This window comes from Hyla sarda, chromosome 7 (assembly GCF_029499605.1).
Source record: "Hyla sarda isolate aHylSar1 chromosome 7, aHylSar1.hap1, whole genome shotgun sequence".
Lineage (NCBI taxonomy): Eukaryota > Metazoa > Chordata > Amphibia > Anura > Hylidae > Hyla > Hyla sarda.
In genome coordinates, this window is record NC_079195.1 from 225345788 (window position 1) to 225372737 (window position 26950).

At 45.5% G+C, this 26950-nt stretch overlaps 1 protein-coding gene across 2 annotated transcripts in view; it reads left to right on the forward strand.

Moving 5' to 3' along the window:
* KANK4 (KN motif and ankyrin repeat domains 4) overlaps positions 1 to 26950 on the forward strand; it is a 154744-nt gene that overhangs the window by 102737 nt on the left and 25057 nt on the right. For both annotated transcript variants that reach the window (XM_056532890.1, XM_056532891.1), the window contains one exon: positions 18639 to 18726. In XM_056532890.1, coding sequence (XP_056388865.1) covers positions 18639 to 18726 — 88 coding nt within the window. The remainder of the gene's footprint in view (positions 1 to 18638; positions 18727 to 26950) is intronic.

The following is a 26950-nucleotide window of genomic DNA, read 5'->3' on the forward strand; positions in this document are numbered from 1 at the left end:
TTTGACGGAAAACGTCCAGGCCCCAGACCAGATCCCATGTTCGTCATAGTTCTTTTTCGGCATGTCCGTCACATCACCATATCTGCTGAGCCAGGTCATGATGTCATAGCAAGATAGTGACTCGTTACGTGTCAATACAGTCACTTTCTTCGCCAGATTCTGACAGGATATCGCCTTTACGGCGAAATCCCGCCAGCCGGGCTCGCTTTTCACCACCTCATAGTTCGACCAGAAAAGTTCCAAACCCTCCGGCCGAACGAAGCTGATGTCAAACTCGGAAGTACCATAGGGGTGGATCAGGGCAAAGATGTCACTTGCCCTGAATTCCATCTGGAGGAGGAGCTCAACCACCTTTCCCCGAGGCGGACATGCATCTTCGCCCCTCCACACCAAACGGACCACATTCCTACGGCCACTTTCCTGCCCGGATGTTGGGAGGGACCAGACCACCTCCCCGTTTTGTTCTCGGAAGGCGCCTAAGCCATGTCTTTCTATCCAAAAAGACAGGTCAACCTCACCCCTCCCCTCTACATGGATTGACCTGTCTCCCCTACGTAGAGCCTCCAGGAGGCGCTGTTGCATTTGACCCCCAGAGCCAGATGGAGATGGAGATCCCCCTGATCCCCTGGCAGTGACGCTGGCATAGCTTCTGGGAGAAGCAGCCACTACCGGGGGGGCAGTCGAACCAGAACCAGACCCCAAACCAGGACCCTTGTTCCTAATGTAAGCCTCAGCCATAACACCTCTCTTTTGCATACCACTACCACTCCTCACCTGTATTTCACAAACACCCCTCTCTTGCACCCCACTTGCACCCATCTCTTGCACCCCGCTTGCACCCCTCTCTTGCACCTCGCTTGCACCCCTCTCTTGCACCCCTCTCCCTTCATCCATACTGCTACTACAACTCCTCCCATGCACACTGCCATAACTCACATCCTGCACATTACCATTTTTATTCACATTTTTGCTCTCACTTCCACTCTTGTGTACACTCTCCCTTGATGTGTTACAGGCCGGGCTGGCTGGGTCTATTACTCCAGGTATAAGGGTTGCTGGCTTAATGATTGGAGCTGCACGGCTCTTCTGTCCAGTGTCTTTGGGCACAGACACAGACTCCGCCCCCATCATAGGTGGCCCCGCCCCATCGCACGCCGCCGATTTTGACGGGAGCTGTCCCTCCGGACGCACTCCCGCCCCGCCTACTGCGGCTGACGCGCAGGGAACCTCCTCCTTCACAGTGCCAGGATCGGTACCGACTGCATCACCTAGGGGACCGCCCCCTGAACCAACAAGGTCCGGTGCCCGAACACTCCCCCCCCTCACAGGGGAGTGCCCTGCAGTGCCAGGACCTGTACCGCCCCCCGAACAAGAATCTGCCACCATTTTCTGGTGCCTGGGCACCCTCCCCCCTCACAGGAGGGTGCCCTTTTTTTTCTATCGCACCCGCAGCCATTTTGGGTGCACTACTGTATCCCCCATGCTGGCCCCGCTCCACTACAGAAACGGGGTCTGGCAGGTTGGGGGACCCAGCACCCTGAATCGGCTTCTCAGCTGACTCAGACTGCTGGAAAGAAGAAAAGACAAACTTCACTTGTCCTTGCGTTTTCTTCCTCTTCCTGCCCTTCGCTTTTTTATTCTTCCTCTCCTCCTCTGGGCCTAAATCCTCTCCAAAAGAGAAGTTTTCCAGACGGGTGGGGGACTCCTGCATTACAATCGCCCGCAGGAGACCCCCATCTGCCAAGCCGCTGCCTTGACTGCAGTCACTGCCATCATCATTATCATCATCATCCTCACTGGAGGTAGGTAAGGCCACCTGAGCCGGGTTCACACGGTCTTCACTCAGGGTAAGTGGGGGGTCAGGGGTAGCAGTGGTGTCACGCACAGAATTAGTATCCATATCCCCCTCACTCACATTGCCCTCCTCACCTCCTTCACCTCCCTCCATCTCCTCCTCCTCACTCTGGCAATCATCATCATCATCTCTGGAGACCGGCATACCAGAGAAACGAGCACCATGGACAAATTTCTCACGGAAAATGCCGGCACCTTCCACAATGTCAGACCTCATCCGCACAATCTCCTCCACTTTTTTCTTTAATGTTTTTACCTTAGTGGCAAATGCTGCCTTCTTGGCCCTGGATGACTGATCCACTTGGTAGCGGGCAAATTTTAAATCCGCTCTTATTCCTCCGAGCTGCTTCCCAAGCTCCTCATATTGAGCCATCTTGGCCTGCATTCTGGATGTGAATATTGCCAGGGATTCCCTTGGCCCCTTTACCCCCCATTGCTGGGGTTCTGGGGAAACTGATGTAGACGCCTTTACTCCATTCCTCTGCCTGGATGAGCTTCTTGGCCTGGATGAACTTTTGCTAGAAGCTTTGCAGCTCCCAGCTGGGGATGGGGGAGGGGGCCCCACATTGCTGTGGGCCCTGGTCGATCTTCTGACCCCATCCTGGCTACTGGCCGTTGCATGTTCGCGCAACACACACCCCTCCGGCCTAGAACGGGGAGCGCAAAATGAAGTCCTGGATTCCCGGGGCTCCATAGCAGAGATCCCTACCCAGGAGTCTGCCACACACCTGGGGAGGGGCGGAAGAAAAGTCTGCTTCTCTGGAAGTTTGCTGGAAGTCACAGGAGCACAGACACACCCAACCTTACTCCAGAGCTGGACTCACTATTCTGCTGGTGAGGTCACTGTGTACATACATTACATTACTGATCCTGTACTGATCCTGAGTTATATCCTGTATTATACTCCAGAGCTGTACTCACTATTCTGCTGGTGAGGTCACTGTGTACATACATTACATTACTTATCCTGTACTGATCCTGAGTTATATCCTGTATTATACTCCAGAGCTGTACTCACTATTCTGCTGGTGAGGTCACTGTGTACATACATTACATTACTTATCCTGTACTGACCCTGAGTTATATCTTGTATTATACTCCAGAGCTGTACTCACTATTCTGCTGGTGAGGTCACTGTGTACATACATTACATTACTTATCCTGTACTGATCCTGAGTTATATCCTGTATTATACTCCAGAGCTGTACTCACTATTCTGCTGCTGAGGTCACTGTGCACATACATTACATTACTTATCCTGTACTGATCCTGAGTTATAGCCTGTATTATACTCCAGAGCTGTACTCATTATTCTGCTGGTGAGGTCACTGTGTACATACATTACATTACTTATCCTGTACTGATCCTGAGTTATATCCTGTATTATACTCCAGAGCTGTACTCACTATTCTGCTGGTGAGGTCACTGTGTACATACATTACATTACTTATCCTGTACTGATCCTGAGTTATATCCTGTATTATACTCCAGAGCTGTACTCACTATTCTGCTGGTGAGGTCACTGTGTACATACATTACATTACTTATTCTGTACTGATCCTGAGTTATATCCTGTATTATACCCCAGAGCTGTACTCACTATTCTGCTGGTGAGGTCACTGTGTACATACATTACATTACTTATCCTGTACTGATCCTGAGTTATATCCTGTATTATACTCCAGAGCTGTACTCACTATTCTGCTGGTGAGGTCACTGTGCACATACATTACATTACTTATCCTGTACTGATCCTGGGTTATATCCTGTATTATACTCCAGAGCTGTACTCACTATTCTGCTGGTGGGGTCACTGTGTACATACATTACATTACTTATCCTGTACTGATCCTGAGTTATATCCTGTATTATACTCCAGAGCTGTACTCATTATTCTGCTGGTGAGGTCACTGTGTACATACATTACATTACTTATCCTGTACTGATCCTGAGTTATATCCTGTATTATACTCCAGAGCTGTACTCATTATTCTGCTGGTGAGGTCACTGTGTACATACATTACATTACTTATCCTGTACTGATCCTGAGTTATATCCTGTATTATACTCCAGAGCTGTACTCACTATTCTGCAGACCTTATGGCAGAGGTTTCTCAGCATTTTAGGAGATCAGCGGAGGGTATATGTCTGACCACACAATCTTGATGACTCTTTCTAATCACAAAAAGCAGAACTGTAATCAGGAGAAGCACAATCATTATTAATCGTTTTGTTTTATCCTTTGTTTCAATGTTAAGAGTCAATTATAAATAAACAGGATAATTTGTCAAATATGGCCTCAAAAGCATAAAAACGCTTCGCCTACCCTACAACCTGAGACAGTTTTTCCCAACCAGTGTGGCTCTAACTGTTGCAAAACTACAACTTTCAGCACGCCCGGACAGCCAATGGATGTCCGGGCATGCTGGGAGTTGTAGTGTTGCCACAGCCAGAGGCACACTGGTTGGAAAACATTGTTATAGGACATCAAATAGAAGCAATTAAAACTCTCATACTGAATAACCTGGGCTCTGCCTGGGTGACAGCTTATGCACAATGCAGCGGAGCAGACAGGGAATGAATACAGCTGTGGCTGAAGTTGTAGTTTTGCAACAGCTGGAGGCACACTGGTTGGGAAACCTTGCCCTGAAGTGTAATGCACACTGTTCTATGATGATCCATAGTAGGTTTAGGGAAAAATCTTTAGGGCTGTATGTTTCCTCTGTATTTGTGATTTCTTGCAGAGACATATGTAAAAGGTAATATGAGATGTTCTATTTGATTGAGGAATTCATAGAAGAGAATATAACTATAATGGAGGACATAGCACGGAGCTGTAGTTCTTCATGTACCGCCATACGGGCATTGTCCAGATGGCCCTGCCATGTGCACAAGGACTTTTTCAGGGGGGGGTGCTCATGAAATGAATGCTGCTTTATACCGTCACATGTCGCGCAGATCCCTGGAATTTATACATTGTTCTTTCCCATCCATTAGCTACAGATTCCCACCGATCACCAGAGCCGCATTTCTGCAAAATTATTGTGCTCTCCATGATCATTTCCAGATGTAATATTCTGTATACTCCCAGGCAGGGATGGCTGACATGGAGACTACAGACCACCAAAAAGATGTAATGTATGCAAAATTATGTAGCCGAGCTGAACCGTTTGGCTTCGGAGGCTTTGAATCACTACAGTGTGATGGTCTGCTGAAGACCTGGAAACATTCCATTGGTTGTTACATTGTAAGAACCTCATGTCGGTTGTTACATTGTATCCCTACCTCATGTTTGTTGTTACATTGTAAGAGCCTCATGTTTGTTGTTACATTGTATCCCTGCCTCATGATGGTTGTTACATTGTAAGAGCCTCATGTTTGTTGTTACATTGTATCCCTGCCTCATGTTTGTTGTTACATTGTAAGAGCCTCATGTTTGTTGTTACATTGTATCCCTGCCTCATGTTTGTTGTTACATTGTATCCGTCTCATGTCGGTTGTTACATTGTATCACTGCCTCATGTTGGTTGTTACATTGTAAGAGCCTCATGTTTGTTGTTACATTGTATCCCTGCCTCATGTTTGTTGTTACATTGTATCCGTCTCATGTCGGTTGTTACATTGTATCACTGCCTCATGTTGGTTGTTACATTGTATCCGTCTCAGGTTGGTTGTTACATTGTATCCGTCTCATGTTGGTTGTTACATTATATCCGTCTCATGTTGGTTGTTACATTGTATCTGTCTCATGTTGGTTGTTACATTATATCCGTCTCATGTTGGTTGTTACATTGTATCATCTCATGTTGGTTGTTACATTGTATCCGTCTCATGTTGGTTGTTACATTGTATCCGTCTTATGTTGGTTGTTACATTGTATCCATCTCATGTTGATTGTTACATTGTATCCTTCTCATGTTGGTTGTTACATTGTATCCGTCTCAGGTTGGTTGTTAAATTGTATCCGTCTCATGTTGGTTGTTACATTGTATCCGTCTCATGTTGGTTGTTACATTGTATCCGTCTTATGTTGGTTGTTACATTGTATCCGTCTCATGTTGGTTGTTACATTGTATCCGTCTTATGTTGGTTGTTACATTGTATCCGTCTCATGTTGGTTGTTACATTGTATCCTTCTCATGTTGGTTGTTACATTGTATCCGTCTCAGGTTGGTTGTTAAATTGTATCCGTCTCATGTTGGTTGTTACATTGTATCCTTCTCATGTTGGTTGTTACATTGTATCCGTCTCAGGTTGGTTGTTAAATTGTATCCGTCTCATGTTGGTTGTTACATTGTATCCATCTCATGTTGGTTGTTACATTGTATCCGTCTCATGTTGGTTGTTAAATTGTATCCGTCTCATGTTGGTTGTTACATTGTATCCGTCTTATGTTGGTTGTTACATTGTATCCGTCTCATGTTGGTTGTTACATTGTATCCTTCTCATGTTGGTTGTTACATTGTATCCGTCTCAGGTTGGTTGTTAAATTGTATCCGTCTCATGTTGGTTGTTACATTGTATCCTTCTCATGTTGGTTGTTACATTGTATCCGTCTCAGGTTGGTTGTTAAATTGTATCCGTCTCATGTTGGTTGTTACATTGTATCCGTCTCATGTTGGTTGTTACATTGTATCCGTCTCATGTTGGTTGTTAAATTGTATCCGTCTCATGTTGGTTGTCACATTGTATCCGTCTCATGTTGGTTGTCACATTGTATCCGTCTCATGTTGGTTGTTACATTGTATCCGTCTCATGTTGGTTGTTACATTGTATCCGTCTCATGTTGGTTGTTACATTGTATCTGTCTCATGTTGGTTGTTACATTGTATCCGTCTCATGTTGGTTGTTACATTGTATCCGTCTCATGTTGGTTGTTACATTGTATCCTTCTCATGTTGGTTGTTACATTGTATCCGCCTCATGTTGGTTGTTACATTGTATCCGTCTCGCGTTGGTTGTTACATTGTATCCGTCTCATGTTGGTTGTTACATTATATCCGTCTCATGTTGGTTGTTACATTGTATCCGTCTCATGTTGGTTGTTAAATTGTGTCCATCTCATGTTGATTGTTACATTGTATCTGTCTCATGTTGATTGTTACATTGTGTCCGTCTTGTGTGGGTTGTTACATTGTGTCTCTGTCTCGTGTTGGCTGTTACATTTTATCTCCTTCTACGGTTGGTTGTTCTATGGTATCCGTATCATGTTGGTTGCTACATTGTATCATCTCATGTTGGTTGTTACATTGTATCTCTGTCTCATTCAACTTTGTCTTCAAGTTCAAGTGACCCCATTGTAAAACTTATGTAAAAATCCTATTTCTTGCTGTATCATTATAAATTATTTAAATCGTAGAAATTAATGGAATTTTTATTGCATAAACAATTGATGTAAAACTGGCATTCCAGGCACAGAAGAGGAGGGAGAGGTACTGGGAAGTGTCTGTATGTACTTGTATACAGAATAATCCAAGACAGCACTGTATGGTCTTGTAACTAATTGATTGTGTTTACAATATGGTTTGGAAGAACAGCTCTGAAGCACAGCTTGTGGCATCGGCTCACGGGGTGGTGTTGGTGGAAATACCTGGTCACTTTGTGACGCCAGGGCACTGTTATCCTATACAGTGGAGAAAGCTGAAGAAAAAGGACCCTTAGAGTTGCTAGCGTCCTGTCAAAGCACTGAAAATTGTTCCGCTGAGGCATGCTGGGTGTTGTAGTTTTACAACAGCTGGAGGCACTCCTGTTTGGGAAACACTGACATATACTATATACTACTAGATAGTCCAAAATGCTGGGAGTTGTAGTTTTTTGCTTGGGGCAGCTGCGGAGCCACAGGCTGTATCAGGGCATGCTGGGAGTTGTAGTTAGTAACTAACTGTAACTTCTGAATTTAATAAAAAAAAAGTGATAAAAAAAAGTCACATCAAAACAAAAATGGTCCTGTTAAAAACGACAGATTGGGGCGCAAAAAATGACCCTCATACAGGCCGTATAAGAAGAAATAAAAAAGTTATAGGAGTCAGAATAGGACAAAATTACCCGCATATATGTATCCTGTGATGTCACGCATATATAATTAATTATGCAAATTAGCATGGCTGGTAATTTTTTTTTTGCAAGAAAGGTGGTGACCCTAGCTCTGAAGCGCATACTTCTGCCTTTTCAAGTGAAATTGGCGCAGTCAAAATGGTGGTAAAGTAAGAGAGAGAGAGAGGAGGGAGAGGTCTGGGGAAGGGACTGTATATACATTATATACTGAGTGCCCAAAGGCGTGTTTATTGTGGTCCAGATATAGTTAGGAAGAGCAGCTCTGGAGCACGTACTTCTGTTGTATTTGTGGTGTTGCACTTCAAACATAGAGACAAAAAAGAGGGAAGAAAAGGAAATGTCTGTATGTAATTTTATACAGACTGGGTGACCAGGTGACCAAAAAACAGCTCCATGTATAGATGGGAAGAGCAGCTCTGGAGGACATCATTTTGCTGAAATAAGGCAAACATTCACAGTCTATACCATGTCTTTTGCTATGGCAGTGCTTCCCAACCAGTGTGCTTCCAGCTGTGGCAAAACTACAACCCCCAGCATGCCCGGACAGCCAACGGCTGTCCGGGCATGCTGGGAGTTGTAGTTTTGAAACAGCTGGAGACACCTTTAGCTGTCCGGGCATGCTGGGTGGTAGTTTTGCAACAGCTGGAGACACCATTAGCTGTCCGGCATGCTGGGTGGTAGTTTGGTAACAGCTGGAGACACCTTTGGCTTTCCGGGCATGCTGGGAGTTGTAGTTTTGAAACAGCTGGAGACACCTTTAGCTGTCCAGGCATGCTGGGTGGTAGTTTTGCAACAGCTGGAGACACCATTAGCTGTCCGGCATGCTGGGTGGTAGTTTGGTAACAGCTGGAGACACCTTTGGCTTTCCGGGCATGCTGGAAGTTGTAGTTTTGAAACAGATGGAGAAACCTTTGGCTGTCCGGGCATGCTGGGTGGTAGTTTTGCAACAGCTGGAGACACCATTAGCTGTCCGGCATGCTGGGTGGTAGTTTGGGAACAGCTGGAGACACCTTTGGCTGTCCGGGCATGCTAGAAGTTGTAGTTTTGAAACAGATGGAGACACCTTTGGCTGTGCATGCATGCTGGGAGTTGTAGTTTTGCAACAGCTAGAGACACCTTTGGCTGTCCGGGCATGCTGGAAGTTGTAGTTTTGAAACAGCTGGAGACACCTTTAGAGCTGTCCGGGCATGCTGGGTGGTAGCTTTGCAACAGCTGGAGACACCTTTAGCTGTCCGGGCATACTGGGTGGTAGTTTGGCAACAGCTGGAGACACCTTTGGCTGTCCGGGCATGCTGAAAGTTTTAGTTTTGAAACAGCTGGAGACACCTTTGGTTGTGCAGGCATGCTGGGAGTTGTAGTTTTGCAACAGCTGGAGACACCTTTAGCTGTCCGGGCATGCTGGGAGTTGTAGTTTTGAAACAGCTGGAGACACCTTTAGCTGTCCGGGCATATTGGGTGGTAGTTTGGCAACAGCTGGAGACACCTTTGGCTGTCCAGGCATGCTGGAAGTTGTAGTTTTGAAACAGCTGGAGACACCTTTGGCTGTGCATGCATGCTGGGAGTTGTAGTTTTGCAACAGCTGGAGACACCTTTAGCTGTCCGGGCATGCTGGATGGTAGTTTTGAAACAGCTAGAGACACCTTTAGCTGTCCGGGCATGCTGGATGGTAGTTTTGAAACAGCTAGAGACACCTTTGGCTGTCCGGGCATGCTGGAAGTTGTAGTTTTGCCACAGCTGGAGGCACACTGCTTGGGAAACAGTGCGTTAAAGGGGTACAACAATTTATTTTCATATCAACTGGTGCCGGAGAGTTAAACAGATTTGTAAATTACTTCTATTTAAAAATCTTAATACCTTCCAGTACTTATCAGCTGCTGTATGCTCCACAGGAAGTTCTTTTCTTTTCGAATTTCCTTTCTGTCTGACCACAGTGCTCTCTGCTGACACCTCTGTCCATGTCAGGAACTGTCCAGAGCAGGAGAGGTTTTCTATGGGGATTTGTTCCTACTCTGGACAGTTCCTGACATGGACAGAGGTGTCAGCAGAGAGCACTGTGGTCAGACAGAAAGGAAATTCAAAAATAAAAGAACTTCCTGTGGAGAATACCGCAGCTGATAAGTACTGGAAGGATTAAGATTTTTAAATAGAAGTCATTTACAAATCTTTTTAACTTTCTGGCACCAGTTGATTTAAAAAATAAAAAATAAATGTTTTCCAGCGGAGTATCCCTTTAAGTCTGTTTTTGTCTCCTCTTTATGTCCCCTGACCCCATGAACTTTATTTTTTTTTAATATAGTCTCCATCTTTCCGCTCTTTTAAATGTGTCTTAGGCAAACACGTGGCGTTGTGCAGAGTGCGGCTTTATTAAAAGACCTGCGCAGATTTATGATACGTATATAAATGGGCTCCTTCCCTTCTTATCAGATGCTGCGATGGAAGTTGCCGTAATCTTTGTTACTCCGCATACTTTACCATGCACGCCATTTATTTATTCACGTAGTTAAGTCAGCGGGTTATGGAGCTTTAACAGGAAATGAATGTGAAGTAATATCAGCTAGATAGCAGTGGGGCGTTGTATACCAAGCCGAATGAATGCCGCGGTTCGCAACGGTGTACAGTGGCTAGTATATAGCTGAAAAGTATTCTAGGCAGCACCTATAATTAATATTCTATACTCTAAGACAGTATATCCTAACCATTGTGCCTCCCACCATGCCTGGACAGCCTACAATTTCTGTGCAGGATTATGTGTCACCATGGCAACAGACTACATAAAAAGAACCCTACGTAGTCTGAACCTGCATTCATGCTATCTTTTTTCTGTGTTACCTTTCTTTTTGCTCGCCTATGGAGCATGTTAAGTATGGGAACACATGGAACAGTGTTTCCCAACCAGGGAGCTTCCAGCTGCTGGCAAACTGCAGCTCCCTGCATGCTCGGATAGCCAAAGCTGTATTCATTCCCTGTCTGCTCCTCTGCGCTATGCATAAACTGCTTTCATCTAGGCAGAGCCAGGGTTATTTAGTATGAGAGTTTTACTAGATTGCTCTTATTTGTTGTCCTAGTACAGTGTTTCCCAACCAATGTGTCTCTGGCTCTTGCAAAACTACAACTCCCAGCATGCCCGGACAACTAAAGGCTTTCCAGGCATACTGAGAGTTGTTATTTTGCAACAGCTGCAGGCACCCTGATTGGGAAAAACTGTCTTGGGGTGTAGGGTAGGGCAGTGTTTCCCAAAAAGGGTGCCTCCAGGGGTTGCAAAACTACAACTCCCAGCATGCCTGGACAGCCGAAGGCTGTCCAGGCATGCTGGGAGTTGTAGTTTTGCAACATCTGGAGTCACCCTGGTTGGGAAACACTGGGGTAGGGGAAGCGCTTTTAGGTTTTTTGCCTTTGGCTGTCCGGGCATGCTGGGAGTTGTAGTTTGGCAACAGCTAGAAACACATTGGTTGAAACACATTGGCCTTTGGCTGTGCAGACATGCTGGGAGTTGTAGTTCTGCAACAGCTGGAGGCTCTTTGGTTTGGAAATATTGTAAGAGAACTTACAGACACTATTGATATGAGTTCCTAAATCATACACATCCTAAGCAGTTTGAGCTGCACTTCCAGACGCAACCTAATGGCAGCGCTGTGTCTAGCACAACAAGGAATCGGCTGTGCACTACAGCAAACATTGCTGCGCCCCTGTAAATCAGTTGTGACATGATACTTATAGAGATATGGGCAGTAAAACTAATGTGACAAACATCCAGCACCTGCTCTGACTGTAGGCCACAGAAGAGATTAGTGTATTGCAGAGAAGCCCTTGTTTAGCCTTCTTCTTTCGGACAAACATGATGAATGCTTTCCCGAAGATGAGGAACTCCCAAGAGACAGGCATGTTGGATTTTATAAGCACAAGATAAGCCGCCACCAGAGGAGACAGACTCACCAACTCCACTCTCTCCATTGAGAACACATGAATGCTCAGCCGAGCTGAGTGTTCATGTATATGGGGGGAATTATAGGAGAGATAGAGAACGTTTGGCTAATGCCTATCTTTTTTGTGTGTGGCTGTGTAACCCTGGACCTGGGTACTTTTCTTTATTCCAGTGTTTCTCAACTAGGATTCCTCCAGCTGTTGAAAAACTACAACTCCCAGCATGCCCAGACAGCCGAAGGCTGTCTGGGCATGCTGGAAGTTGTAGTTTTGCAACAGCTGGAGACATCCTGGTTGGGAAACACTGGACAAAGGCTGTCTGGGCATCCCGAGAATTGTAGTTTTGCAACAGCTGGAGGCACACTGGTTTTGAAACCCTGGCCAAAGGCTGTACAGGCATGCTGGGAGTTGTAGTTTTGCAACAGCCGGGGGCACTCTAGTTGGGAAACACTGGCCTAAGGCTGTCCAGGCATGCTGGAGGTTGTAGTTTTGCAACAGCTGGAGGCACTCTAGTTGGGAAACACTAGACAAAGGCTGTCCAGGCATGCTGGGAGTTGTAGTTTTGCAACAGCTGGAGGAACACTAGTTGGGAAACACTGGCCTAAGGCTGTCCAGGCATGCTGGGAGTTTTAGTTTTGCAACAGCCGGAGGCACTCTAGTTTGGAAACACTAGACAAAGGCTGTCCAGGCATACTGGGAGTTGTAGTTTTGCAACAGCTGGAGGAACACTGGTTGGGAAACCCTGGTCAAAGGCTGTCCAGGCATGCTGGGAGTTGTAGTTTTGCAACAGCTGAAGGCACCCTAGTTGGGAAACACTGGCCTAAGGCTGTCCAGGCATACTGGGAGTTGTAGTTTTGCAACAGCTGGAGACGCCCTAGTTGGGTAACACTGGCCTAAGGATGTGCAGGCATGCTGGTAGTTGTAGTTTTGAAAAAACTTTATGCCTTGTTGACCACTATTTGAGTACACATTGCCTATGTCTCAGAGCATGCTGAGAGTTGTAGTTCTGCAACAATTGAATAGCCACTGTATAGATATTTCCTACAGCAGGTTGTAGCTGCGCAGTGATGTCACCGTTCAATCTGTAGGTTATTTTCATAGAAAGCAGATGTCAGAGCCCGGATTCAGTATCCAGCACCTGCACAAACAGTCATCAAGAACTGCACAGTAACGTCACAGAAATATGCGGGGTCACACCGAAGAATAGACAGACACCGACCTACTGAAATCAGAGCAGGAACAGACTATATCCACGATGAAAGAGGAGTCTGTGAAACGCGTCGTATGAGGGATCAGGCCTGATATTACCACCTGCCTCCTGTCAGTGACATCACTACACGTCGGGACAATTGTGCGCAATTATTACCCGCTAACAAGAATAATGACTACAGGACGGACACATACAGCACATGTTATAGCAGGATATTCTGCCATATAGGCTGTCAGAGACGGAGCCGAAATTCCAAGGGTCTTATTCACTATTTTTTACACTATTTTTATGCACATTTAAGAAAAATGTAAAAAAAAAAAAAAAAACTATCGACGAAGTGTTAAGGGTTTGGGCAATTGTGCAACTTTTTGACAGTTACTCCGGTAACAGGGTTTTGGGGCTGACAAAAAGCTAACTTGAAACTAACTTTGTTTTGCATATAGGAAAAGGTAAGAAAAAGGTATAGTATAGCACAAATCAGACAAATACAGTGTGTACATAGGTCTCACCCACCCACCCACAAGCACACCTGCAGCTCTCTGTAATCTTTGTCCTATCCGCCGTTGGGTACCTTCAGTTGGTGCACATTAAATAGAGGGGGCCCCATACAAAATCCTGCTCCATAGTGTTACTTGGAATAGGCTGAAACTCTCTAGGGCGGTATATGAGTTCAGGGTGTCCTGTTGTGGGACTGGGAGGAAAAGGTTTGAGCTTATTCTCTTATTCTCTGCTCATAGAGGCTTTCATGATACCAGTAGTGGATCTTGGTCAACCTGCTAGCAGCCATTGGCTGTCAATGCATGCTGGGAGTTGTAATTTTGTAACAGCTTGAGGCACACTGGTTGGGAAACACTATCCAAAGGCTGTCTGGGCATGCTGGGAGTTGTAGTTTTGTAACAGCTGGAGGCACACTGGTTGGGAAACACTATCCTAAGGCTGTCTGGGCATGCTGGGAGTTGTAGTTTTGCAACAGCTGGAGGCACACTGGTTGGGAAACACTATCCAAAGGCTGCCTGGGCATGCTGGGAGTTGTAGTTTTGAACAGCTGGAGGCACACTGGTTGGGAAACACTATCCTAAGGCTGTCTGGGCATGCTGGGAGTTGTAGTTTTGCAAGAGCTGGAGGCACACTGGTTGGGAAACACTATCCAAAGGCTGCCTGGGCATGCTGGGAGTTGTAGTTTTGAACAGCTGGAGGCACACTGGTTGGGAAACACCATCCTAGCAGCTGTATTTCAGGACCGCTAATACTTCTTTGGTGCATGCTATTTGTAGATATCAGCAGTTCTTGCACAGCATGCAGCACCGTGCAATGCGTCTGAACTGCAGAGAAGCCAAATCCGCTATGAAGTACGGTGATGGCGGCCCAGGACCTCCCGCCTCTCCATCTGATCCCTCATCACAGGGTCATCCTCTCTCTCACTATAATGGAAATAGTGTTTGACCTCGTATTATCGCGTCTTTGCACAGTCTCCAGTTTGTTGTTGCTTTCATAAGGCAATGCGTGCACATAATATACAGCCGTACAGTAGACACTGTCTAAGCTGTGAGGATGAGCGTCATGCTGTAGGCTACCTGGGAGACTTGTGTGTTGCAGAGAGACCCTTGTTCAGTCATCTTCTCTCTTATGTAGACAATTAAAGGAGTACTCCGCCCCTAGACATCTTATCCCCTGTCAAAAGGATAGGGGATAAGATGTTTGATCATGGGGGTCCCGCTGGTGGGGTCCCTCACGATCTCCCTGCTACTGTTTCTTTAGAGTGTCGGGTGCAGCACCAGAGGCTTGTAACGTCACGGCGGTGCCCGCTCGTGACATTACGGTCACGCCTCCTCAATCCAAGTCTATGGGAGGGGGCGTGGCGGCCGTCACGCCCCCTCCCAAAGACTTGCATTGAGGGATCGTGGCCGTGATGTCACAAGCCTCCGCCCCGCATCACCAGTCATTCGGATGTCTGGGGTGTCACAGCCGAGATCGCCGGGGTCCCCAGCGGCGGGACCCCCGTGATCAGACATGTTATCCCCTATCCTTTTCATAGGGCATAAGATGTCTAGGGGCAGAGTACCCCTTTAACTCACTCTTGGAGATTAAGAGCGTGTGCACTTTATCTTCACATTGTGGTCTGTAACATATTATCCAGATGGACGTATCTAGGGAAATATTCATGATGCGACAGCCAAGCGGCACTAACTCGAGAGGCCAATGCAGAGATTAGTGTATTGCAGAGAGGCTCTTGTTCAGTCATCTTTTCTCTGGCATAGACAATGAACTTCCTTTTGGAGATTAAAAACATTAGTGTGTTTTCCTCAGAGCGTGAACAGGAACAGTGACTTGATTGTAGGCAGGATTTTACCTAGGTAGAAGACGTGTGGCCTAGGTGTACGTATGCCTAGCAATTCAGCCATTCCCAAACTGGTTCTAACTGGTTTTGGATTCCCCCTTCACCATGGACTTCTCCCACAACCATTGACTTGGGGAGGATTGACCAAGCTCACAGAGGATCAACTGCCTGTCTGGGCATGCTGGGAATTGTAGTTTTGCAACAGCTGGAGCCCGCTGGTTGGGAAATCCTATGCTATTACAATGAGCCATCTAGTAAAACTGTTATACTGAATAACCCTGACTCTGCTTGAATTACATCAGATTATAAACAGCACAGAGTATCAGACAGGGAATGAATACAACTTTAGCTGTCTGGTCATTTTGGGAGTTGTAGTTTTGCAACAGCCGGAGGCACACTGGTTGGGAAACACTGTGCTAGTACAATGAAAAGGAGAAATCTAGTAAAACTCTTATACCGAATAACCCTGGCTCAGCCTGGATGACAGCAGCTTATGCACAGCACAGAGGAGCAGACAGGGAATTTATACAACTTTGGCTGTCTGGTCATTTTGGAAGTTGTAGCTGGAGGCCCACTTGTTGGGAAACCCTGTGCTATTACAATGAGCAATCTAGTAAAACTGTTATACTGAATAACCCTGACTCTGCTTGAATTACAGTAGTTTATACACAGCACAGAGTATCAGACAGGGAATTAATACAACTTTGGCTGTCTGGTCATGTTAGGAGTTGTAGTTTTGCAACAGCTGGAGGCACACTGGTTGGGAAAACTGTGCTAGCACAATGAAAAGGAGCAATCTAGTAAAACTCTTATACCGAATAACCCTGGCTCAGCCTGGATGACAGCAGCTTATGCACAGCACAGAGGAGCAGACAGGGAATGTATACAGCTTTGGCAGTCGGGGCATACTACGAGTTGTAGCTTTGCAACAGCTGGGGGAATCTTGATTGGGAAACACTGGAATACACACATGGTGATACATAGGTCTGCAAAGGAGCTGTATACACAAAATGGTGGGAATGTAACAAAAAACAAAAAGCAGGACTATTTGCAAGCACAGGTGTGCACAGCGTTTAATACTGCTCAGGATTACGTAATCTGCTGGCCCTTTATAAATAGCCGGTGATTATAATAATAGTCATTTAAAGCAATTACAATGCAGCGAGTCAGCAGGGACATGTAGAAAGCCTATTCCGAAATGAATTGATTAGTTCTTTATTATCGCCAAAAGATTCCTGGGTCCCTTCCAGTAATTCGCCGGTGCGCGGTCTCATTCGTACGTTTCTTTTTACCGAAAAAAAAAAAAGAGTAGAAACAAAATGACATGACCAAGACTCATATACAGCACCAGGTGCCTCACTGCATTATTCGTGTCCAGCCCCCAGCTGTGCAGACCATTGATCGGTACACAGCGTGCAGCGTGTTGTGCGCAAAACAGGGAGCGCGGCCAAATCACGTGTCCCTACCGTACCCTGCAATGGGATCAATGGGCAATGATGTAGATGCAGCGCAGGACGAGGCTTTCATGGCTTCTCTTTCGTGTCTCTCTTAATCCAAACCTGGATATTATGTTTCACGTTCCTATAATAAAGTTTAGGGCAGTGTTTTGCAAACAGTGTGTCTCCAGCTGTTGGAAAACGACAACTTTCAGCATGCCCGGACACCCAACGGCTGTCCGGACATGGTGGGAGTTGTAGTTTTGCAACAGCTGGAGACACCTTTAGCTCTCCAAGCATGCTGGGTGGTAGTTTGGCAACAGCTGGAGACACCCTTGGCTTTCCAGGCATGCTGGGAGTTGTAGTTTTGCAACAGCTGGAAACACCTTTGGCTCTCCGAGCATGCTGGGTGGTAGTTTGGCAACAGCTGGAGATACCCTTGGCTGTCTGGGCATGCTGGGAGTTGTAGTTTTGCAACAGCTGGAGACACTCTTGGCTGTCTGGGCATGCTGGGTGGTAGTTTGGCAACAGCTGGAGACACCCTTGGCTTTCCAAGCATGCTGGGTGGTAGTTTGGCAACAGCTGGAGACACCCTTGGCTGTCTAGGCATGCTGGGAGTTGTAGTTTTGCAACAGCTGGAGACACCCTTGGCTGTCTGGGCATGCTGGGAGTTGTAGTTTTGCAACAGCTGGAGACACCCTTGGCTGTATGGGCATGCTGGGAGTTGTAGTTTTGCAACAGCCCCAGACAGCCTTGGCTGTCTGGGCATGCTGGGTGGTAGTTTGGCAACAGCTGAAGACACCTTTGGCTCCGAGCATGCTGGGTGGTAGTTTGGCAACAGCTGGAGACACCCTTGGCTGTCTGGGCATGCTGGGAGTTGTAGTTTTGCAACAGCTGGAGACACCCTTGGCTGTCTGTGCATGCTGGGTGGTAGTTTGGCAACAGCTGGAGACACCCTTGGCTGTCTGTGCATGCTGGGTGGTAGTTTGGCAACAGCTGGAGACACCCTTGGCTGTCTGGGCATGCTGGGAGTTGTAGTTTTGCAACAGCTGGAGACACCCTTGGCTGTCTGGGCATGCTGGGTGGTAGTTTGGCAACAGCTGGAGACACCCTTGGCTTTCCGGGCATGCTGGGAGTTGTAGTTTTGCAACAGCTGGAGACACCTTTGGCTGTCTGGGCATGTTGGGTGGTAGTTTGGCAACAGCTGGAGACACCCTTGGCTTTCCGGGCATGCTGGGAGTTGTAGTTTTGCAACAGCTGGAGACACCTTTGAATTTCCGGGCATGCTGGGTGGTAGTTTTGACAACAGCTGGAGACACCCTTTGTTCTCCAGGCATGCTGGGAGCTGTAGTTTTGCAACAGCTAGAGACACCATTGGCTGTCCGGGCAAGAATGTTAACACTTACTGACAGCAAGCAGAGGTCTTAAAAATAGAAAGATCTGCATTGAGTCCATGCATTTCCTGGTTCATCATTGACAATGTCTGTGGCAATCCTAGAAAAACATGATTACATCCAGAAACAGCGCCACTCTTGACCATGGGCTTTGTGTGATATTGAAGCTAAGACCCTTTCAAGTTAATGCTGCAATACCAGACATAGCCTGTGCACAGAAGTGGCGCTGTTCATCATGGATCTTCTGCTGCTGTTGGGTCCATAGGACTTTTCATCATGCTGGATTCCTGAACAACCAGGTGCTGGATTAACAGAATTCTTCCTGAAATGTGGCAATGAATGCAGGTTATATTATTATTATTATATTATTATTAAAATATATAATAAATGGACTTGTTAGATGATAAAGATCTCCTGTTCTCTTCACACAGGTGTACAGTGGGAGAATCCTTCCGCAGCGAGTGCCAGATACTGAGCAGCCATCTTGCAGAACTGAGGACCACCACGGATAATAAGCTGGTACAGAACACCCCCCCCCCCCCTTTGTTCTCATTGCATCCAACCACAAGTGATAATTGGACTTTTAATTAAAAAACAGCAGGCTTGGCGCATATGTTATCGTTTATAGACAAGAGCCGGTAATGGAATTTATAGTATAATTAATCTCATAAAATGATCCAATTCCTTTAAACCCGGGCGCATGTCATCTGAGCGTGAAGAAAGGTCAATGACGATTGGGGATCCTGTAGCCTTACAACATGTGTAAGGATTAACTACTGTATACTGATATAACTACCATATACTGATGTAACTTCTATAATACTGCCATATATACAAGAATATAACTACTATAATACTGCTCCTATATACAAGAATATAACTACTGTAATACTGCTCCTATATACAGGAATATAACTACTATAATACTGCTCCTATATACAAGAATATAACTATTATAATACTGCTCCTATATACAAGAATATAACTACTATAATACTGCCTCCTATATACTAGAATATAACTACTATAATACTGCTCCTATATACAAGAATATAACTACTATAATACTGCTCCTATATACAAGAATATAACTACTATAATATTGCCCCTATATACAAGAATATAACTACTATAATACTGCCCCTATATACAAGAATATAACTACTATAATACTGCTCCTATATACAAGAATATAACAACTATAATACTGCTCCTATATACAAGAATATAACTACTATAATACTGCCCCTATATACAAGAATATAACTACTATAATACTGTCTCCTATATACAAGAATATAACTACTATAATACTGCTCCTATATACAAGAATGTAACTACTATAATACTGCTCCTATATACAAGAATATAACCACTATAATACTGCTCCTATATACAAGAATATAACTACTATAATACTGCTCCTATATACAAGAATGTAACTACTATAATACTGCTCCTATATACAAGAATATAACCACTATAATACTGCTCCTATATACAAGAATATAACTACTATAATACTGCTCCTATATACAAGAATATAACTACTATAATACTGCTCCTATATACAAGAATATAACTACTATAATACTGCTCCTATATACAAGAATATAACTACTATAATACTGTCTCCTATATACAAGAATATAACTACTATAATACTGCTCCTATATACAAGAATATAACTACTATAATACTACCTCCTATATACAAGAATATAACTACTATAATACTGCTCCTATATACAAGAATATAACTACTATAATACTGCTCCTATATACAAGAATATAACTGCTATAATACTGCTCCTATGTATAAGAATATAACTACTATAATACTGCCTCCTATATACAAGAATATAACTACTATAATACTGCTCCTATATACAAGAATATAACTACTATAATACTGCCTCCTATATACAAGAATATAACTACTATAATACTGCTCCTATATACAAGAATATAACTACTATAATACTGCTCCTATATACAAGAATATAACTACTATAATACTGCCCCCTATAAACAAGAATATAACTACTATAATACTGCCCCTATATACAAGAATATAACTACTATAATACTGCTCCTATATACAAGAATATAACTACTATAATACTGCTCCCTATATACAAGAATATAACTACTATAATACTGCTCCTATATACAAGAATATAATTACTATAATACTGCTCCTATATACAAGAATATAACTACTATAATACTGCTGCTATATACAAGAATATAACTACAATAATACTGCTCCTATATACAAGAATATAACTACTATAATACTACTCCTATATACAAGAATATAACTACTATAATACTGCTCCTATATACAAGAATATAACTACTATAATACTGCCTCCTATATACAAGAATATAACTACTATAATACTGCTCCTATATACAAGAATATAACTACTATAATACTGCTCCTATATACAAGAATATAACCACTATAACACTGCTCCTATATACAAGAATATAACTACTATAATACTGCTCCTATATACAAGACTATAACTACTATAATACTGCTCCTATATACAAGAATATAACTACTATAATACTGCTCCTATATACAAGAATATAACTACTATAATACTGCTCCTATATACAAGAATATAACTACTATAATACTGCTCCTATGTACAAGACTATAACTACTATAATACTGCTCCTATATACAAGAATATAACTACTATAATACTGCTCCTATATACAAGAATATAACTACTATAACACTGCTCCTATATACAAGAATATCACTACTATAATACTGCTCCTATATACAAGAATATAACTACTATAATACTGCTCCTATATACAAGAATATAACTACTATAATACTGCCTCCTATATACAAGAATATAACTACTATAATACTGCCTCCTAGCTGTGAGGTTGTGTGTCTGTGGTTCTCCTCATGTCTGGAGCAAGCCCAGGGCGGGGCCACCCTGGGCGGGGAAGCTCCCCAAGCAAGGCCCAGGCTTCTCGGCCTACACTGGATGAAAACTCCAATGCTCTTTCTGATATGGAGGTAAATCCTAAAGTGGATTTTCCACAAAGAAGTCCTCAGCATGGAAGCACTGCAAGTGCAAAGAAAGAAAGTACAGACATGGATGTGAGTAAAGTAAAGAAAGAAGCAGCAAGTGTATGTGAGTGTGATATTATACAGTCGGCCGGCCAAGGCTCTCAGCTTGGTGAACAACCAAGAGACTCCAAGAAAGAAACCTCTGTAAGAGACCCAGAGTCTGCTATTCCAGGCCATGATGGTGCACAGGAGCTGGGGCAGAGTGGATCATATGCAGCAGGTGTGCAGCTCCACTCTCCAGCACAGAGACACAGGAGGACATCACTGGAGAGACAAACACTGCAAGAGAACCTTCAGAAACAAGATGTGGTCTCCAGCATGACCCGCTCAGGCCGCACCAGATCCCAGGCCAGAGACCTTGATACAGCTGCTCATGGGTCTGATACATTCAAGGAGCCTCAGAGACTGCCCAAACCCCACCAGCAGGGCAAAGAGACCGCCCGGGCACCAGAGCTACAGCTGGCGGAGGAGATCCCTGCTCTGGTGAGGAGGATGGAGGAGCTCAAGCACCTGAAGGGTATGCTGCACATGCAGATTGACTCAGTGTATATGCTAAAGGCTGCAAATCCCCAGTATAAGACTCTACATGATAAGAGACTGTACACACTCAGCATTGAGCTCGCAGATATTGTAAAGGAGATGGACTGTATACTGGTAAAGATGGGGCCACTGGCAGAGACGTATAAGAACCAGGAACGATTCTCCAACTACAGGCTGAACTTTGAAGCAGACTCCAAACCTGATATAGAACCGGACATCACCCCGGAGGAGCCCCAGCAAGGGACAAGACCCCTCATACAGCCGACACGGTTCTCTTTCCAGGATGGGGACATATGCAAGTATGGCGAGGAACAACAGCCACAGGAACCTGCAGCTGGGCCTGAGCAGGAGCAGAGACCAACAGAGGCACCACAAGTCCCAGAAGTCCCAGTACATCAGCAGGACATTGGACTTTTACCAGTGTATGAAGGTGATGGGGTGATGGAGCAGAGCACTAATGTTGGGGCACGGACTGGGGGTGTGGATTGTGATAATGTTGGGGCACGGACTGGGGGTGCGGACTGTGATGTTCCTGAGGGGTCGGTGGCTGGAGGGGGTGCACAATCTGTGTGGGGTGTTGTGTCTGATGATGATATAGAGGTGGATGGGACAGGTGTTATTGTACAAAATACTGTGCAGGATTTCCCCCCTTTACCCACAAGCACAGCAAATGTGGCAGGGCCCCCTAGAGTAGACCCCAACCCTGTAAGACAGGACGCAGGTACCCGCCAGGTTCCTCCTAGAAATGCCTGGAGCCGTGGTGCTCCATCCTTCACCTCCAGCGCCAATTACACTGGCCAGGCATTTAAAAGGAGGAATGTTGTGCGATTCCGGCACAGAGGTGCCAAGGAGGACCTTCCGGATAGGAGGTTTGTGGTGAGGGAGCTCCTGTGCCACCAGATGGGGTTTGTGCCAGCGGACATCTTGGCAGTAATAAACCTACCAGATAGACAGGGCTATGATGTCAGCTTTAAGCTCATGTCTAATCTGGATAGGTTCTGGTCCAACTTCCCCAGATTCAGAGACAAGGATGGATGGAGTAAATTCAGTTTTATTCCCATATCCAAGCCAGATACCGTCATCATAAACATCATCTTCTGGAATGAAGCTGTTCCTCCCCAGGACATTGTGGTGTGGCTCCGCAGACATTGTGACCTGGTGTCTGATCTCACCAAGAACAGAGATGATGACGGTATCTGGACTGGAGGGTGGAAGGTCCTGGTGAAGCTGCGCCAACATGGGAACATCACACAACATCTGCCCAACTCCTTCTTCATTGGGAGGGAAAAGGGCGTTTGTTTCTACCCTGGTCAGCCCAGAAAGTGCTTTAAATGTGGTAAACCTGGCCATCTGGCAAATACATGTACAGTGGTAAAATGTAATCTATGTGGGGAAACTGGTCACCTAAGTGCTGACTGCCAGAACATCAGGTGCAATCTCTGTGGTGAGATCGGTCACCCTCACCGGGACTGTCCCAATGCCTGGCACAACATCTGCCGGGAGCTTCCTGATGAGGACCTTGTGGCGGGGGCAGAGGCTGTAGAGGAGGAGATTTTGATATCTGGGTCTATATTAACAAGACAGGAGGTCCAGCCAGACTTGGGTAACACCGCACCAACACCTCAGCAGTTAGAAAACACACAAGGTGGAATGGAGGTTGTCCCACAGGACCAGCAGCAACCGGGGGTATCCTCTTCTGTATCCCCATCTGCATCTGAGGAAAGTAAGGCCCAGAAAATTAAAAGAAGGAAAAAAGACACCTCATCCCGCAGGCCAGAGAGAGAGTATACCACCAGTCAGAAAAAGGTCAACAATGGGGCAGGAGTAATGGTCGTGTCCAACAGATACGAGGTTCTGTCAGAGTTTGACGGTGATTTAGACACAGAGTTAAAAAGAATAGAGGACGAATGTGATGATGACACAAGGGACCAACCCCCAATAAAAAGAAAACCCCAGACTGTAAAAGCTAATGCAGAGTCAGACATGGAGACAGGTGGTGGACAGCGGGACTCAGATTCTGACTTGTGATGATGGGCGTCAGGTCTCTGCTCTTCTTGTACTATCTTATCATGGCTGGGTTTACTTTAAAACTTGCTTCAAGTAATGTGAACAGTATTAAAGTGAAGAGGACACGGCACATAGTTTATGACCATCTTAGATATCTGGACAGAGATGTCATCTTCTTACAGGAGACACGCCTGACTACACTGGGGCACCTACGTGAGGCTGAGAGGGAATGGACGTCTGGTCCCTCTTTCTGGTCACTGGCTGTGGAGCCTTATGCCGGGGTGGCCATATTGTTTACCACCAGGGATGTGACAATACATAGGATGACAGAGGTCATCATGGGAAGGTGTCTGATCCTTGAGGTCACTATACATGGTAGAAGGCTCCGGCTCATAAATATCTATGGCCCGCAGACAGTGACAGAAAGGGTCCAGTTGTTTAATGATGTCAAGCCATATCTGTTTACAGCTGTCCCTGTTATAATGGCCGGGGATTTCAATGTCACTAGGACTTCAGGTGACAGGTCCTCAGGTAGAGCGGTGGCCAGGGACTCAAAAGTCCTTAATAACATGATCTTGCAGTCCGGGTTAAGTGATGTCTTTACACGGGGCGGTAGAAAGCCAAAATTTACATACACATGTTCTGACAGGAGCAGTAGGATTGACATGGCGTTTGTGAGTCCTGCAGAAATGGTTAGTGAGATGTGTGAGAAAGTTGTCCCATATTCAGATCATATGGCCTTGGTTTTCTGTTTAGGAGCCACTAAGCGCCCAGATATTGGTAGGGGGCTATGGAAGCTCAACTCTAGTATGTTGGAGGATGACTATGTTCAGACATGTGTTCATTCCTTCATGCAGAGTCAGCTAGAGCGGGTGGACTTCTATGATGATATGGCCGCCTGGTGGGAGGATGTCAAGGATGAGATCAGAACCCTCTTAAAGAGACTGTCCTTTAAAAAGGGGAGGAGTAAGTATGGCCAGTATCTCAAGCTGCGCAAAGAATTGGAGTCACTATATTCGGCGGGTGGGGACCAACAAAGGATAGACCAGCTGAAATCTGAGATAAGGCAGTATCAGTACAGCAGGTATACCTCCCTGGTTCTTGAAAGGGATTATGGGTCCTTAGGGTCTCCTGATCCCTTTGAGAATTGCCGGGAGCGGGTGGCAAATAAATCTGTCACCGGTCTCACTGACTCCCAGGGTGTTTTGCAGGAATCTCGGGAGGGTATCCTGGGGGTGGTGAGATCGTACTATGCTGACTTGTTTCAGAGGAAGGTTTTGGATAGAGACAAGATGACCCAATTCTTGGAGACAACTCCGCTCCCTGATACTAATGATTTGGACTTTTCTCCTTTGACAGCAGAATTGACGGTGGCAGAGGTCAAAGAGGCCATTGATAAGTTACATCTGAAGAAGGCACCAGGTCCGGATGGGATAACAGCAGAATTCTATAAGACATTCAGAGACCTCTTGGCCCCAATCCTCGTGGATGTTTACACAAATTGTCTAGAAAGTCACCTGATGCCTCCATCCATGAGAGTGTCCTCGCTGATTCTGCTGTCTAAAGGTAAAGAGCCGAGTGACATCAAGAACTGGAGGCCAATTGCCCTCTTGAATGTCGACAGGAAGATTCTGGCAAAAATCCTGTTTTCTAGGTTAGTTTGTCTGTCCCCGGCACTGTTGGCAGGCTGTCAGTATGGCACAGTAAAAGGGCGGAACATCTCTGGGGCAGTGATCTCCATAAGGGAGATGTTTGAGAGATGTAAAGCCCTGAGGTGTGGGAGATATGTTGTCAGTCTTGACCAGGCTAAAGCCTTTGACAGAGTAGATCACGAGTATCTATGGGCCACTTTGTCAAAGTACGGTATTCCGGGACAATTCATCGATTGGCTGAAGACTTTGTATTGTGAGGCCGAGAGCTTTCCTCTGATCAATGGTTGGCAGGGTGACACCTTCAGGGTTGAGGCGGGGGTGAGACAAGGTTGCCCACTGAGTCCGCTGCTGTATGTATTTGCCTTAGATCCGTTTCTGAGGTCACTGCAGGAGTGTGGTTTTCAGGGGGTGCCGGTCCCCCACTCCCTGCCCCTGAGTGTTGTTGCCTATGCGGATGATGTGACTGTAGTGATATCTGAGCCTCGTGAGGTGGAGATGTTGTCTATGGCCATCAGAAGTTACTCGGAGGCCTCAGGGTCTCTGGTCAACTTTGAGAAGAGTCAAGCTCTCTGGATATCTGATTCTGATCCAGACTTTGATCTGCCCCAATTTGTGAGAGCCTCCTCCTATATTAAAATCCTAGGGGTCAAATTTGGGAGGGACGATAATGCCAAACTAAATTGGGAAGAGAAGTTGGAAGCTGGAAATGCAAAGGTTCAGCGATGGAAGAACTGGAGGCTGACCTATAGAGAAAGGGTTACAATGTTGAAGACTTACCTGGTCCCCGTCTTCTTGTATGTCTCTGTCGTTTTTCCTTTGCCAGAATGTTTCTCCGCTCGGCTCTTTAGCCTGTTCTTCCAGATGTTTTGGGGGAACAGGTTGAACCCAATAAAAAGAGGGATCACCTACCTACAGAGGAGAGAGGGTGGGTTGGATATGCTGAATCCAAGGGTGTTCTTTGACTCCATGTTTCTAAAAGTTAATTTTGGTTGCATGGACTCAAACAACAGCTCCCTGTGGGCGAATAGTATCAGGGACTGGATATTGCCTTTTGCAGAGTCTTGGGTGCGAGGCGGCAGTCTCAAGAGGGGGAGATGGACGCGTGACTACCTCCCCCCGTACCTGGAATACGGGCTCAGATGTCTGAAGAGATGGCGCATTGAGAAGTCCTATATAGAGTGTAAGACCCGTAAGGACCTGTATGTCATGGTGTGTAGGACGTTCTTCTATTTACAGCCAGCTCTGAAGGACTGTACATCCGCCATCTTACAGGACAGTCTGAGACTCCTGAATAGTGTTAGGCTCCCGAAAAAATTTCATGACATCGCCTGGCTGTCCTTACACGGCAAACTATTTGTCAGGGGGAATTTAAGATATCTGAGTCTGTCAGATCGCAAGTGTCCCTTGGGGTGTCAGGAGGAGGAGACCATGACACATTT